At 55.4% G+C, this 13,373-nt stretch overlaps 2 protein-coding genes across 5 annotated transcripts in view; one reads left to right on the forward strand and one right to left on the reverse strand.

The window, feature by feature from the left end:
- Nucleotides 1–11: 11 nt before the first annotated feature.
- Nucleotides 12–3,251, reverse strand: HRC (histidine rich calcium binding protein). The gene is made up of 6 exons (XM_004619736.2): nt 1,441–3,251; nt 1,298–1,368; nt 818–886; nt 600–654; nt 250–286; nt 12–122 (listed from the first exon to the last, which is right to left on the reverse strand). Exons 1-6 carry the CDS (start codon nt 3,122–3,124, stop codon nt 86–88), a joined length of 1,953 nt encoding a protein of 650 aa, XP_004619793.2. The 5' UTR covers nt 3,125–3,251; the 3' UTR covers nt 12–85.
- A 2,057-nt stretch (nt 3,252–5,308) lies between these two features.
- Nucleotides 5,309–13,373, forward strand: part of TRPM4 (transient receptor potential cation channel subfamily M member 4) — a 33,100-nt gene continuing 25,035 nt past the window's right edge. For 2 of the 4 annotated variants that reach the window (XM_055146000.1, XM_004619737.2), the window contains exons 1-5: nt 5,309–5,418; nt 5,679–5,746; nt 12,354–12,528; nt 12,767–12,947; nt 13,074–13,237. In XM_055146000.1, the coding sequence (XP_055001975.1) occupies nt 5,395–5,418; nt 5,679–5,746; nt 12,354–12,528; nt 12,767–12,947; nt 13,074–13,237 (612 nt within the window). In that variant the 5' untranslated portion in view covers nt 5,309–5,394. Of the gene's footprint in view, nt 5,419–5,678; nt 5,747–12,353; nt 12,529–12,766; nt 12,948–13,073; nt 13,238–13,373 lie in introns of those variants that run through there. The other 2 variants (XM_055146002.1, XM_055146001.1) reach the window with 2 other exon arrangements.

A 13,373-nucleotide genomic window follows, 5' to 3' on the forward strand; every position in this document is an offset into this window, starting at 1 on the left:
CCGTAACGCTTCTGGGCAGCTCGTTTATTGCGAGAAATAAATAGGGTCCGTGGGAAGGGCCGTGCTCTGCGGCCGCGCAGCCGGCTTACGGTTCCCGGGGTTCCAGCATATCCGCCAAAGCCCTGGGAAGCAGGAAGAGGAGGTTAGGGGTGTCCCAAGCCCACGCTCGGGCTCCTCCAGTTGCCAGGCGATGGGAAAGGGCCACTCCAAAGGGGATCCCGAGGCCAGCCCCCCTACCCACACACTTACTGGTACAGGGACGAGGAGAAATAATCGACGTAGCTTCCTGTGGGAGAAAAGAAACTTGAGGGATATCCCTTTGGGAGAAATTAGGGAGACACTTTTCTGAGTTTCCAAACGCGAATTTCTCTTGCTTCTCGGGGTTCCCACACTCCAGGAATTCCCCCCCTTACTGGGGCCAAGCGCAGCTCAAGGTTCTCTTTTCAGTTCTCCGCCCACTTTTGCCGTAGGAGCGGCTTCGGCCCCGCCCATTTAAGGCCCTGCCCCTCAGGCCTTACCCATTTGCCCCCGCCCCTCGGGGGGTTCGCCTTGCTAGTCCCCGCCCCTTCCCAGGGTTTGCGGACGCAGCTCTTGCTCACCTGGAGTGCAGACGGTTTCACATACCAGCGGGCAGAGGTAGCAAAATTGGCAGTGCTGGAGGGCAAGAGGGGGCGATAGGACGGGGTCAAGATGGGGACGGGCCACGGCAGCTCCCTGGAGGCAGGGCTGGCCCAAGGGCTGTGGCACGCGGACGGTCTCAGGCCAACTTGGGGTTCCTGGAGCCTTGATGCACTGGCAGGTGTGAGGGGGTGCTCACCTGGCACTGGTCGCAGTGCTCGCCCATGTTCTCCTCGTCACAGTGACAGTTCTCACATTCTGTGCATCGCTGGGGACCAGACGGGCTTGGTTAGATGAAAATGCAGACCGTGCCCCCAGCCCATTCATCCTCTTTGTCCTTGGACATTTCCCCAACTCCTCAGCCCTCAAACCCATTTCTGGGTCCCTACTGCTGAGAGATTCCTAGCAATTCTCCCTTACTCTGCATCAGTACTGACCCTGCTGTTACCTTCCCCCCCCCCAACTCACCCCACTGTCTATCCATTCCTTTCCGGACACCTCAGACCCCATCACTTGTCTGCAGCATTGCCGAGCCTCCTGTGTACCCCCCATGTGGCCCCAGAAATGTCCCCCTCGATTCTGCTTCTGCCCCTCCTTTATTCAGGGAACTCCTGAGGCTTCCCAGGAACCCCAGGGCAAATTCCAGGCACAGCTGAGTTGGGGGTCCCAGGTTACGTACATTGCAGAAGGAACAGTAGCTGCACAGGGACCCTGGCTGGTAGTTCCCATAATCCTGGGCATCCTGTGAATCTGTGGGGACAGAAGGGCAGCGGTGACCAAGCTGGCCGGATTCAGCCCCCTCCAGCCTGCAGGTCCACTTACCTGTGTCCTCACCACTGTCCTCCTCACTGGCACTCTCTCCAGCCACCTCCCGAGCACTCGGTGGTTTGGGGATGATGGTGAATGGGAACTGGTCTTCCTCCAGCCCCTCCTCTTCTTCCTCCTCCTGATGGGAAGATCTAAAGGGGGCCCCAACCTCTGCCCTCTCGTGCTTCCTCTCCCCCTCCTCTTCCTCCTCCTCCTCCTCCTCTTCCTCCTGGCTCAGGCTGACACCGTGGCCTCCATCATCCTCATCTTCCTCATCCTTCTGCTCTGGGCGGCCCTGGTGGGATCTTCCTCCCTGCTGTGAGTCTTCCTCCTCTTCTTCCTCTTCCTCCTCTGGACCACGTTCTTCTCCCTTCTTGTCTGCTTCCTCTGCTGACTCTCTAGTCTCCCAGTGACTCATCTCCTCACCCTCTGCATGTCCCTGTGGCCGGGGGCTCAGCTCCTCCTTGATGGATGCTTTTTCACCTGTTCCTTCATCTCTGGAACTGGGAGCCTGGTGACTGAGCGTGGCAGAGAGGTCCTCATCGTCTTCCTCTGCTGCTCTTTGGTGCTGGTGCCCAGGGGCTACTGACTTATGCTCACCTGGGAACACCTCATGCTCAGGGCTCTTGAGACCTTGGGGCTGGTGGCTTGCAACAGGGTGACTGAACCTGACTGAGAGCCCCTCCTCCTCCTCCTCCTCCTCATCTTCCTCCTGACCTTGGGGATGTCTGTGAACTGGGTGCCACTGCTCAGTGGACACATCCTCATCCTCATCTTCCTCATCTCTGTGACCTTGCTGTCCATGGCTGGGAACATGAGTATGGTCTTCCTCTGACATATCTTCATCCTCTTCCTCCCGGTGGCCTCGGTGTCTGTGGACCTGGAGTCCATACTCACTGGAGGCATCATTATTGTCATCATCTTCATCTTCATCTTCATCTTTGTGGCCCTGGTGTCCGTGGACCTGGAGTCCATACTCATTGGAGGCATCATTATCATCATCATCTTCATCCTCATCTTTGTGGCCTCGGTGTCCGTGGACCTGGAGTCCATACTCATTGGAGGCATCATCATTATCGTCATCATCTTCATCCTCATCTTTGTGGCCCTGGTGTCCATGGACCTGGAGTCCATACTCATTGGAGGCATCATTATTGTCATCATCTTCATCCTCATCTTTGTGGCCTCGGTGTCCATGGACCTGGAGTCCATACTCGCTGGAGGCATCCCCACCCTTCTCATCTTCATCCTCCTCCCCGTGGCTTCGGTGTGTGTGCCTGGTGCTGTAATGGTGATGCTCACTGGACACAACCTCCTCCTCCTCTTCCTCCTCCTCCTCCTGGTGGCCATGGTGCCTGTGTCCCACCAAATCTGCACCTTCCTGCTGGGTCCCCTCCTCGCTGTTCATACCTTGGAGCCGGTCACCGTACTCTTGGGAGACGTCTCTGTCCTCTTCTCCATAGCTCAGGACGTGGCGTCCACTCACCGGGGGGAGCCCTTCCTTCTCACCTCCGTGACTCGGGCGGCCCAGCTCAGCTGATGTGTCCTCCGAGGGCCCCGGTAGCCCCACATTATGGTTCCAGGGGCTGGGGCTCGGGCCAGGCCCCCTCAGCTGCTGGGTCATGGCTGGGGGGAGGAGAAGGATGGTCACAGCTGTCCAGAGGAGACAAGTGTGTGGCCATGGCGCCTGGTGGCCCATCAGGACGGATGGACTCTGTCCGCCTTGATGATCTGGGAGCAAAGCTTGGAGACCTTGTGGCTTTGCTCTTCTTTCTTGCCTCCTGGACCTTTATTGCAGGGTCTGTCCCCTCTTTCCTCTGGCCTCCGTGGCCCAGCCTGGACACCCCTCTGAGGCCTTCAGGAGCCCCCTGACCTCCCTATCAGGCCCTCCCTCCCCACTCCCCAGCCAATAGGGCCTCACCCCTCCCCTCTCAAGCTAAATTTAGTCCAGCCTGAGCTATTCTGGGGCAGCCAGGCCCCTCCCTCCCTCTGAGGGCAGGGGTGCCTGCCGGGTCTCCCCTGGGCCCTGGGACCACGTCAAGGCACTTGACATTGGCTCACGGAAATTTCTGTCTTCACAGACAGCTGCCCAGACCAGAACTAGACTTTCAGTGGGCCAAGTTGAGTGTTTGGGGGGACATGTGGCGGGGCCAGGAGGGACGTTGCTGAGGGAGGAGCTGGCTGTCGCAGAAGGAGGGCGTGGAAGTCAGGGTCAATAAAGCTGCAGTGGGGACTTGGCAGAGATAGTGGGGCCCCTGGAGAGGGCTGTGGGGAGCTGCTCCCGGCATGCCCCCTGTGACCTGTCCCTGGGATTCAGATCTGGGTGCAAGGAACAGGCCAGCCAGGGCTATAAATAGAGCGGGGGGGCTGGGGGACTCAGGTTCCACAGAGTGCAGCTGTTCCTTCCCCTGTCCCTGTTCCAAAGTGTGCGCAGGAGACATGTGACCTGCATGTGGGTGTCAGTGTCCCCATGGCGGTCACTCTGGGTCTCCAATGTGCCACTTTCTTTTCTTTTCCTTTTTTTTTTTCCTTTTGTGTAACACCTATTGATGCTCAAGGCATACTCCTGGCTCTGCATTCAAATCATTCCTGGCAGTGCTGGGGGACCTTATGGGATGCTGGGGATTGCACTCAGGTCAGCCGTGTGCCAGGCAAACGCCCTCCCTGTTGTGTTATTGCTCAGTCTCAATGTGCCACTTTCTATCTCTGTCCTCCTCCCTGGTGCATTCTCCCGGTGCCCCATGCCTTTGTCTCTGGATCAGTGTGCCCCTTCGTCCTGCTCTCTGGCCTCCTTGTCTTCTCTTTTTTTCTTTTAAATTTTTGGCATTTGCCACACCCAGGGGTGCTCAGGGATCACTCCTGGCAGTGCTCGAGGGATTCTGTATTGTGTTCAGATGGGCTGTGGCTTAGTTAATTCATTTAGCTTTTTTTTTCTTGTCTTTTTGGGTCACACCCCGCGATGCACAGGGGTTACTCCTGGCTCTGCACTCAGGAATGAACTCCTGGCTGTGCTCGGGGGACCATATGGGATGCTGGGAACCGAACCCGGGTCAGCAAGGCAAATGCCCTACCCACTGTGCTATCACTCCAGCCCCTAGCTTTGATTTAAAAATATATGCAGTGGGCTGGAGAGAGAGTCCAGCGGAAATAGGCACTTGCGTGCAACTGACCCCAATTTCATTCCCACACCACATGGCCCCTTAGCACAGAACTGGGGGTAGCTGCTGAGCACGGCCGAGTGTGACTCAAAGCTCCTAAAAAAATACATATATATATATGTATATATATATATATTTGAGAGGGTCAAAGAGATAGTACAATGGGTAGTGTGCTTGCTTTGCCCATGGCCAACCCGGGTCCCATTCCTAGCACCACGTATGGTCCCCTGAGCCCTGCAGGAGTGATTCGTGAATGCAGAGCCGGAGTAGGTCCTGAGCACAGCATGTAGGGCCCCCAAAACCCGGAAGTTTCGGTCCAGTGTGCAGGCTTGAAGGTTGGTGCTTGAGGGGGCCAAGGGTACTGGGGTAGTGAGGATCAAAAGCATGCCAGCGTCTACTCCAGCCCTCTCAGTGATCCCACAGATGCCCATTTCTCCACCCTCAACTTAAGTGTTTGTGACCTTCCCTGCGCACCCCCCCAGAATCTCTGACTCCTCTCTGAACTTTGAGTTTCCCTGCCCCCTCTCTCTGGGACTCTGTCCCCCTCTCTCGGTGTATCTCTCCCTCCCTCTTTGGGTCTCTGTCTGTCTCTCTGGCTGTCTGTCCCTCTCTCTGGGTCTGTGTCCCTCTCTGAGGCTTGGCCTGTCCCGGCCCTAGGATCCGCCTCCTGCTATGAGTCTCAAGTCTCCCCGCCCCCGCCCCCCAAGAACTTGCCCCGCCCCAGGCTGGTCTGGAAGTGGCGGATCCGGTTTGTCCCTGGCAGCCGGGAACAGGGTGTTGGAGGGAATCGGGGTGCGGAGGCTGCGCCAGCATGGTGGGCGCGGAGAAGGAGCAGGTGAGCGGCGCGGGCTCGGGGCGCAGGGAGCGGGCGGGCCTCCCTCCGCAGAGAGCGCTCGGCCGGACGCCCAGATCCGGGGTCAGAGGAACGAGGGGGCGGGCGGGGGCTGGCCCGAGTCCTGGGTCCTTGGGCATCCGCAGGAGACCGGGGCTGCCGGAGCCTGTGGAAGAGGGCGGGTTCCTGAGAACCGGGCCCCGGGCTAGGGCGAGGGGCACCTCAGTGACGGAACTGACCCCCGGCCCTGTTCCCGTCCCCAGAGCTGGATCCCCAAGATCTTCAAGAAGAAGACGTGCACGACATTCATCGTGGACCCTAGCGATTCGCGGTGAGCCCAGCACCCACCCGGGAACCGACCCCGAGTCGGCGGCCGCCGGCCCCGCCCCCGGGCCTCCCCGCTCCGCCTCCACCGCGGAATCTCCCAAGGGCGTTCCCGGAGCGGGCGGGGGGCGCTGCCGCACCGTGCGGATCTATGCGGAGCATCCCAGCACCCCCATCTCCCCGCCGCCCTCCCAGGATCAGTGGTGACACCCCAGACTCGGTTCTGTGCGTGCCGCACCCCGAGTGTCTATTTGTCTCCCCATGTTCTGCTCAGGCTGTGCTCAGGCGGTTTCTTATCCGAGAAACCGCCGCCTTGAACCGGGTATGGGGGAGCGCATTTGGGAGGTGCCAGGCCACACCCGGGGCTGAGGTTCACCGGGAACTTGAGCTGTGTAGCTAAGGGCAAATCATTCTGCTTCCTGGAGTGACCCCGAGAATTGTTTGATTATTCCTTTGCTTCTGGAACCTGTCTGCTCAGACTCCCAATATGCTTGGGGCCGATGCAGCAGTTACAGGAGGTCAAGCAGCCCCCCTCCCCCTATTGAATGCAACACCTGTCCCCAGTCCTTTGAGCCAGCTTTCTGTTCCTGTAATTAAACAAGTTAATGTGTGACCAAGCAGGACCTGAAGATTTTTCTGCAGCCCTCGCCCAAAGGCAGGCGCTGGGCACTGTCTGCGGGAGCCAGATAGTGGGGTACCACCTTGGGAAGCTTCCAGCCGCAGGGGTGCTCTTTCCAGAGGGCTTTTCAGACACCTTTTTCTCTTTTTTTGGGGGGAAGGGTACCTCCAGCGATAGTATGTGCCAGTAGTGGTATGTAAATCAACCTTTGTAAATAAACATTTGTTGGGGTGAGTGCTCAACACTTCAAAACTTTTTTATTTTGGTTTGATTTGAGGTCACACCCAACGATGCTCAGGGCTTACTCATGGTTCTGTGCTTGGAGATCACTCCTGGCAGGGCTTGGGGCACCATAGGGGGTGCTGGGGATTGAACCCTGGCTGGCCACTTTCAAAGCAAGTGCCCTACCCATTGTACTATCTCTGCAGCACTTAAAATTTCTTTGGGGAGTGTTTATTGCTGTGGGAACCACACCCAACAGTGCCAAGGATCCATGTGAGATAAATTCAGGGTCTCAGGGGACTGGAACTATATTTTTGCCTTGCACTCGGCCAACCCAGGTTCAAATCCCAGCATCCCATATGGTCCGAGAACACTGCCAGGAGTAATTCCTGAGTGCAGAGCCAGGAGTAACCCCTGGCATCGCCGGGTGTGACCCCAAAAGAAAAAAAAAATTAGGGTCTCAGGCATGTGAGGCTGCAGCCTTAGCCCCTTTCCCAGCCCTCCAGACTTTCTTCTGATGGGGATTGTTATCACAGAGCTGGGAGTTGACAAGGACAGTGGGAGGGGAAAATGGGGGGTGTGGTGCTTGGGAGCTGACTGGGATAGTGTGCATGCCCTCTGGATACTGGAGGAGGAAGGGCCTGAAATTGACAGCTGCAGGCAGATGGGAGAGAGAAGGGTGAGGAATCGGGGCCTGAGAGGTAGTAGGGGAAGGCATTTACCTTGTATGTGGCTAACTCTGATTTGATCCCTGACACTGCAGTGGTCCCCTAGCGCTACCAGGAATGGCCTGAGTACAGAGCTAGGAATAAGCCCTGAGCACTGCCAGATGTGGCCATTGCATGCCCCGCCCCCCCAAACCCTCCCCCCCAACAAGATAGGGAGAAATTATTCCAGCAGCAAGTAGGTACGGGTCCGAATGGGCCCCTAATTCAGCAATACTTGAAAATTGTGTGATATTTAGGAGCCCCAGGATCACTTTTGGTGATATTCAGCCAACTGGGTCAAGTGGTTCAGTACCTGGTGCTGCTCTGGCCTGGGGATGCCCGGGTATTCCAGGGCTACTCCTGGCTGGGCTGGAAGGCCAAGAGGTGTTGGGGTTAAATTTGGTCTTTGCATTAACCACTGAGCATCTCTCTGGCCCCTTGCATGGAGTTTTTCTGTTTGGATTTTCTTCCACCACCCCCACACACTTAATTTAATTTTTAATTTTATTTATTTATTTATTTATTTATTTATTTTTTTTTTTTTTTTGCTTTTTGGGTCACACCTGGCGATGCACAGGGGTTACTCCTGGCTCTGCACTCAGGAATTACCCCTGGCGGTGCTCAGGGGACCATATGGGATGCTGGGATTCGAACTCGGATCGGCCGCGTGCAAGGCAAACGCCCTACCCGCTGTGCTATCGCTCCAGCCCCTCATTTATTTATTTTATTTGCTTATTTTTGGCTACACTCAGTGGTATTCAGGGTTGCTTCTGACTCGGCACTCAGAAATTAAACCTGGTAGTGCTCAGGGGACCATATGGAATGCCAGGAATCAAACCTGGGTTGGCCATGTAGAAGGCGAACGCCCTCCCGGCTGTACTATTGCTCAGGCTCCCGGAGAACTTTTTTTTTTTTTTTGCTTTTTGGGTCACACCTGGCGATGCACAGGGGTTATTCCTGGCTCATGCACTCAGGAATTACTCCTGGCAGTGCTCGGGGGGGGGGGGGCCATATCGGATGCTGGGAATCGAACTCAGGTCAGCAGTGTCCAAGGCAAACGCCCTACCTGCTGTGCTATTGCTCCAGCCCCTTGAAGAGGATTTTTTTTTTTTAAATTTTTATTTTATTGAATCACCGTGAAAAAAAAAACAAAGCTTTCAGGTTTAGGTCTCAGTCATATAATGATTGAACCCCCATCCCTTCACCAGTGCACATGTTCCACCACCAAGAACCCCAAAATGCCCCCTCCCACCCAGCCCCCACCTAAGTAGCTGATGATCCTCACTTTATTCTCTCTATACTTTGAATACATTCAATATTTTAATAGAGAACTCACTATTATTGTTTGGAATTTTCCCCCAACAATCAGGCCTGCTGAAAAGGCATCATTTCATCATTTCTTTTAATTGCTGAGAATGAAGACTCTATAAAATCGCATGGCCGCTTGAGGCCACGCAGTTTTGGATTTCTGATATTTTAGCTCAGTTCACAGGCTAGATGCATTTCTGTAAGAAGCCGCTCTGGGTGCCAAAATGGGTTAGAAGACCTCTGGAATCAAAGTCTTTAGGAGCAGAAGGTCCGTTTCACGCTCAGCAGCTCCGGATCTTATCTGGGCCAAGGGCGTGCCGGTAACGCCCGCTTCCCATGATTGCCTATGAGCCACAAAACTGCAAAAACCGTACTTCTGGGTTAGGAGTCTTAGAAGGTTCGAAGAGCATTTTTTTTTCTTTTTGGGCCACACCCAGCTATGCTCAGGGGTTACTCCTGGTTTTGCACTCAGGAATTACTCCTGGTGGTGCTTGGGGGACCATATGGGATGCTGGGGATCGAGCCCAGGTCGGCCGCATGCAAGGCAAACGCCCTACCCGCTGTGCTATCGCTCCGGCCCCTTGAAGAGCATTTTTAAAGCCATTTATGAATGCTTCAGAAACATACAGGCACATCAGGTCAGAACAGACTTAAGAAATCAACAAACCCCCCCACAAAAGCATCTTTTCCTTGAGTTTCCTGCCTGGGGCATTGAGTTTGGGACCTGTGTGTCCTCCTTCTGGGTCATTGCACTCAGCCAGCGATCAGGTAGCCGGGCCAGAGGGAGGCCAGGGCAGGTGTGCTGAGCCAAGGGCAGTTTCTAGAATCGGAGCCTCTCCCTGTGACCGGTGCCACTTACAGAGTCAGGTGAGCCTTGAATAGAGGGCATTGTGTGTGGGTGTGTGCAGGAAATGGCTGCTCTGATTAGGAATTTCAGTTTGGGGGTGGGGGTATCTCTAGTCACTGCTCACCAGAACATTCCATATATACAACCAACATGCTGACTACAGGTGGCTGCTGAGCACTCTGAGGAGCTGACATTTTATTTTAATTTATTTTTTGGTTTTGGGGCCATACCCAACTGTGCTCAGGGGTCATTCTTAGAGGGCTCTGGACACCCTGTGTGGTACTGGGGGATCAAACCCAGGCGGCTCGCATGCCAGGCAAGTGTCCTCCCTGCTGTACTATGGTGCCGGCCCCAGGAGCTGATATTTGACTTGTGTTTCATTGTAATGTTTTTTTTCTTTTTGGGTCACACCTGGCGATGCACAGGGTTTTACTCCTGGCTCTACACTCAGGAATTACTCCTGGCGGTGCTCAGGGGACCATATGGGATGCTGGGAATCAAACCCAAGTTGGCCGCGTGCAAGGCAAATGCCCTACCCACTGTGCTATTGCTCCAGCCCCCTCATTGTCATGTGTTTGACTAGAACAAGGCACCTATATAACTAGGTGCTACTGTACTGGATAGCACATGTTCTAGAACAATCCAAGAAGTTTTTCCAGGGAGGGCTATTGGGAAGTGAATGAAAGGGAAAGAGGGACATCCAGAGATGGAAAAGAGGCCAGGAAAAGATGAACTGGGTAAATTGAGGCACAGCAGGGCTCTGGAGTTAGACTTGGAAAGGAGAGATTTGAACCTTCAGGTGTCTGCTAGGGATCAAGCTGGTCTGTTTACCCTATTTGAGGATCAATGTCATTTTTTTCTTTTCTGTTCTTTTTTTTGGGGTGCCCCCAGTGGTGTTTGGGGGGCTACATCCAGCTCAGTGCCTGGGACTCCCTCTGGGAGGTGCTCAGGGAATCAGTGTGTCTGGACTTTGGGCTATTGCCCCAAGCTCTTTATTTCATCGTTTTTGGTTTGTTTTTGGGGAGTCAGGGGGACACTACTTTGTCATTGTTGTGAGGCCACACAGGAAATATTGGAGGCCACCAAGACCCGAAGCAGGATTGGGGTAGGGACAGGTAGACGTGTTAGGGTGAAACCTAGGGCTTCACACATGCACAGGCCCTGCAATGGCGCCTTGTCTTCACAGCTCCATCCAGCCAGAGCCTTTTCATCAAGTGGCTTCTCACTTTGTACCTAACTCCACTTCAGAAACGTTCACCTCTCCTGCTCCTGAAGTCACTGTGGAATCAGGCACTGCAGAGGTTTAAATCCTTTCTCCAAGAAATGTTTTTTCTATCTCTATGAGATGCTGGGATCTCTGCCACTCATGACATACGACATTTAGACTGCAAGGGACGTTTGATCTTTATTTCACTCTATCTGTATCACTGTCATCCCATTGCTCATCGATTTGCTCGAGCGGGCACCAGTTACTTCTCCATTGTGAGGTTTATTGTTACTGTTTTTGGCATATCGAATACACCACAGGTAGCTTGCCAGGCTCTGCCGTGCAGGCAAGATACTCTCAGTAGCTTGCCGGGCTCTCCGAGAGGGACAGAAGAATCGAACTCAGGTCGGCTGCATGCAAGGCAAACACCCTACCCGCTGTGCTATCGCTCCAGCTATTTATTTAGGCAGAAAATAAGCCTAATATTTTACTATCTGGGGCAATAGTACAGCGGGGAGAGTGCTTGCCTTGCACACAGCTAATGTGGGTTTGATCCTGGCATCCCATATGGTTCCCTGAGCACCATCAGGAGTAATTCCTGAGCACAGAGCCAGGAGTCACCCCTGAGCATCACTGGGTATGGGCCCCCCAAAAAAACACAGAAAAGAATAGTGACTAGTTGGTCACCGTTTGCCACAAGGAAGCAGCCCTCAAAGATAAATACAGGACCAGAGAAATAGTCTAGGGGTAACGCATTTGCCTCGCATGAAGTGACCCCAACATCACATAGTATCCTCTGAGTCTTGCCAGGAGTGGTTCTTGATTCCTGAGCACAGAGCCAGGAGTCAGCTCTTAGCACCCCTGCTATGTCCACCAACCCAAACCAAACAAGGCAAGCACTAGGAAAAGCAAAAGCAGTGCCTTTCTTTCTTTTCTTTTCTTTTTTTTTTTTGGACGGGGGCTTGCAACTGGCGATGCTCAGGGGTTACTCCTGGCACTGCACTCAGAAATTACTTTTGGCGGTGCTCAGGGGACCATATGGGATGCTGGGACTCGAACCCGGGTCGGCCGCGTGTAAGGCAAGTGCCCTACCCGCTGTGCTATCGCTCCAGCCCCACGACCATGTTTTTTTTAAGAGCACTGTGAAGGGTCAGGCATGAAAGAATTACAGATATTCCAGCACCGTGCTGAGTGTCTCTTTGACCGTCCCTGGAAGTGAAAAGAGAGTGACTCTAGCACTGTGTTATTCTGAGTTATTTAAAGCCCTGTGAGCCTTTTCTCCTGAGGGCCTGGTATGCACCCCTCCTTTTAGGAAACCTTGCCCAGTTTCTCTGGTGGCTCAGTCAGCTGAGTTATGATGGGTTTGTGAGTCCGGGAGGACACAGACACAGAGAGATCAAGCCACTTTTCTGAAGTCACACAGCTGCGCCAGCTTCAAGCATGCTCCCGCTCAGAAATGCTTCCAAGTTTCCTCTTCAATGCAAACAGCGTGTGTTTGCACCCCCAGACACCGGGGAGGGGAGGCTTGAACCTCCCCACTGCAGGCTCAGGGGTCGCTCAAACCATTCCTTCCAGTGGAAAGGGGATGGACACCGGGTCCCCCACCACCACCCCTGGATGAGCAGAGCGCATGAGTGACCCCTGTGGCACTCGCACACGAGGCGGAGCACATCCCTGGGGTCATGCTTCCCTTCTCCCGCCTAGAGGGACCTTGTGCCAGTGTGGGTGCCCCCGGGGTGAGCACCTGGCCGTGGCAGTGGAGGACGCGTTCGGGGCAGCCGTGGTGACCGTGTGGGACAGCGCCGTGCACACCACCGAGAAGCCCACCGATGCCTACGGGGAGGTGGACTTCACGGGCGCCAGCCGCAAGGCCAGCAATGTGAGCGCCGGGCAGGGTGGGCGGCGGGGCCCTGGCCTGTGCCCACACTGCTCAATGCCCGTCTCCGTCTCTCACCCGCTGCTCGCTCTGCGCTGTCTCTCTCCCTGTCTCTGTCTTCCTCTGTCTCTGCCCCCATTTCTCTGGTCTCTGCCCCCGTCTCTGGTCTCTGCTCCTTTCTCTCTGGTCTGTGTCCCCCTCTGCTCTGTCCCTGTCCCCGTGTCTCCTGTGTTGTCCACAGTTCCTCCGGCTCTCTGACCGCACGGATCCGGCCACAGTTTACAATCTGGTGACGCGCTCATGGGGCTTCCGGGCCCCAAACCTGGTGGTTTCTGTGCTGGGGGGGTCAGGGGACCCCACGCTCCAGACCTGGCTGCAGGACCTGCTGCGACGCGGGCTGGTGCGGGCCGCCCAGAGCACAGGTGACCAGGGGCTTGGGTGGGCACCTGCCTGCCCTTCTCTGGAGCTCTGAGCGCGCTCAGGGAGCTTCTGTTTCGCCAGGGTCTGTCCCTCTCTCCTGACTCTTACCGCGCCCTGTGTCCCTCCAGGGGCCTGGGTCGTCACTGGGGGTCTGCACACTGGCATCGGCCGCCATGTGGGCGTGGCTGTGCGGGACCACCAGATGGCCAGCACCGGGGGCGCCAAGGTCGTGGCCATGGGAGTGGCGCCCTGGGGTGTGGTTCGGAACAGAGACACCCTCATCAATAGCAAGGTGAGACTCGGGGCCTGAGGAGCAGGGGATGGGCCAGGACTCTGGACTTCAGGGGAGGCCTTGCTGGGGAATCTGGGTCTGAGGGTGGGGTCTCCTAGTCTGAGGAAAGAGGCTGTGGTGGGGACTCCTGGAATGA

Source organism: Sorex araneus, chromosome 8, assembly GCF_027595985.1.
Source record: "Sorex araneus isolate mSorAra2 chromosome 8, mSorAra2.pri, whole genome shotgun sequence".
Classification (NCBI taxonomy): Eukaryota; Metazoa; Chordata; class Mammalia; order Eulipotyphla; family Soricidae; genus Sorex; species Sorex araneus.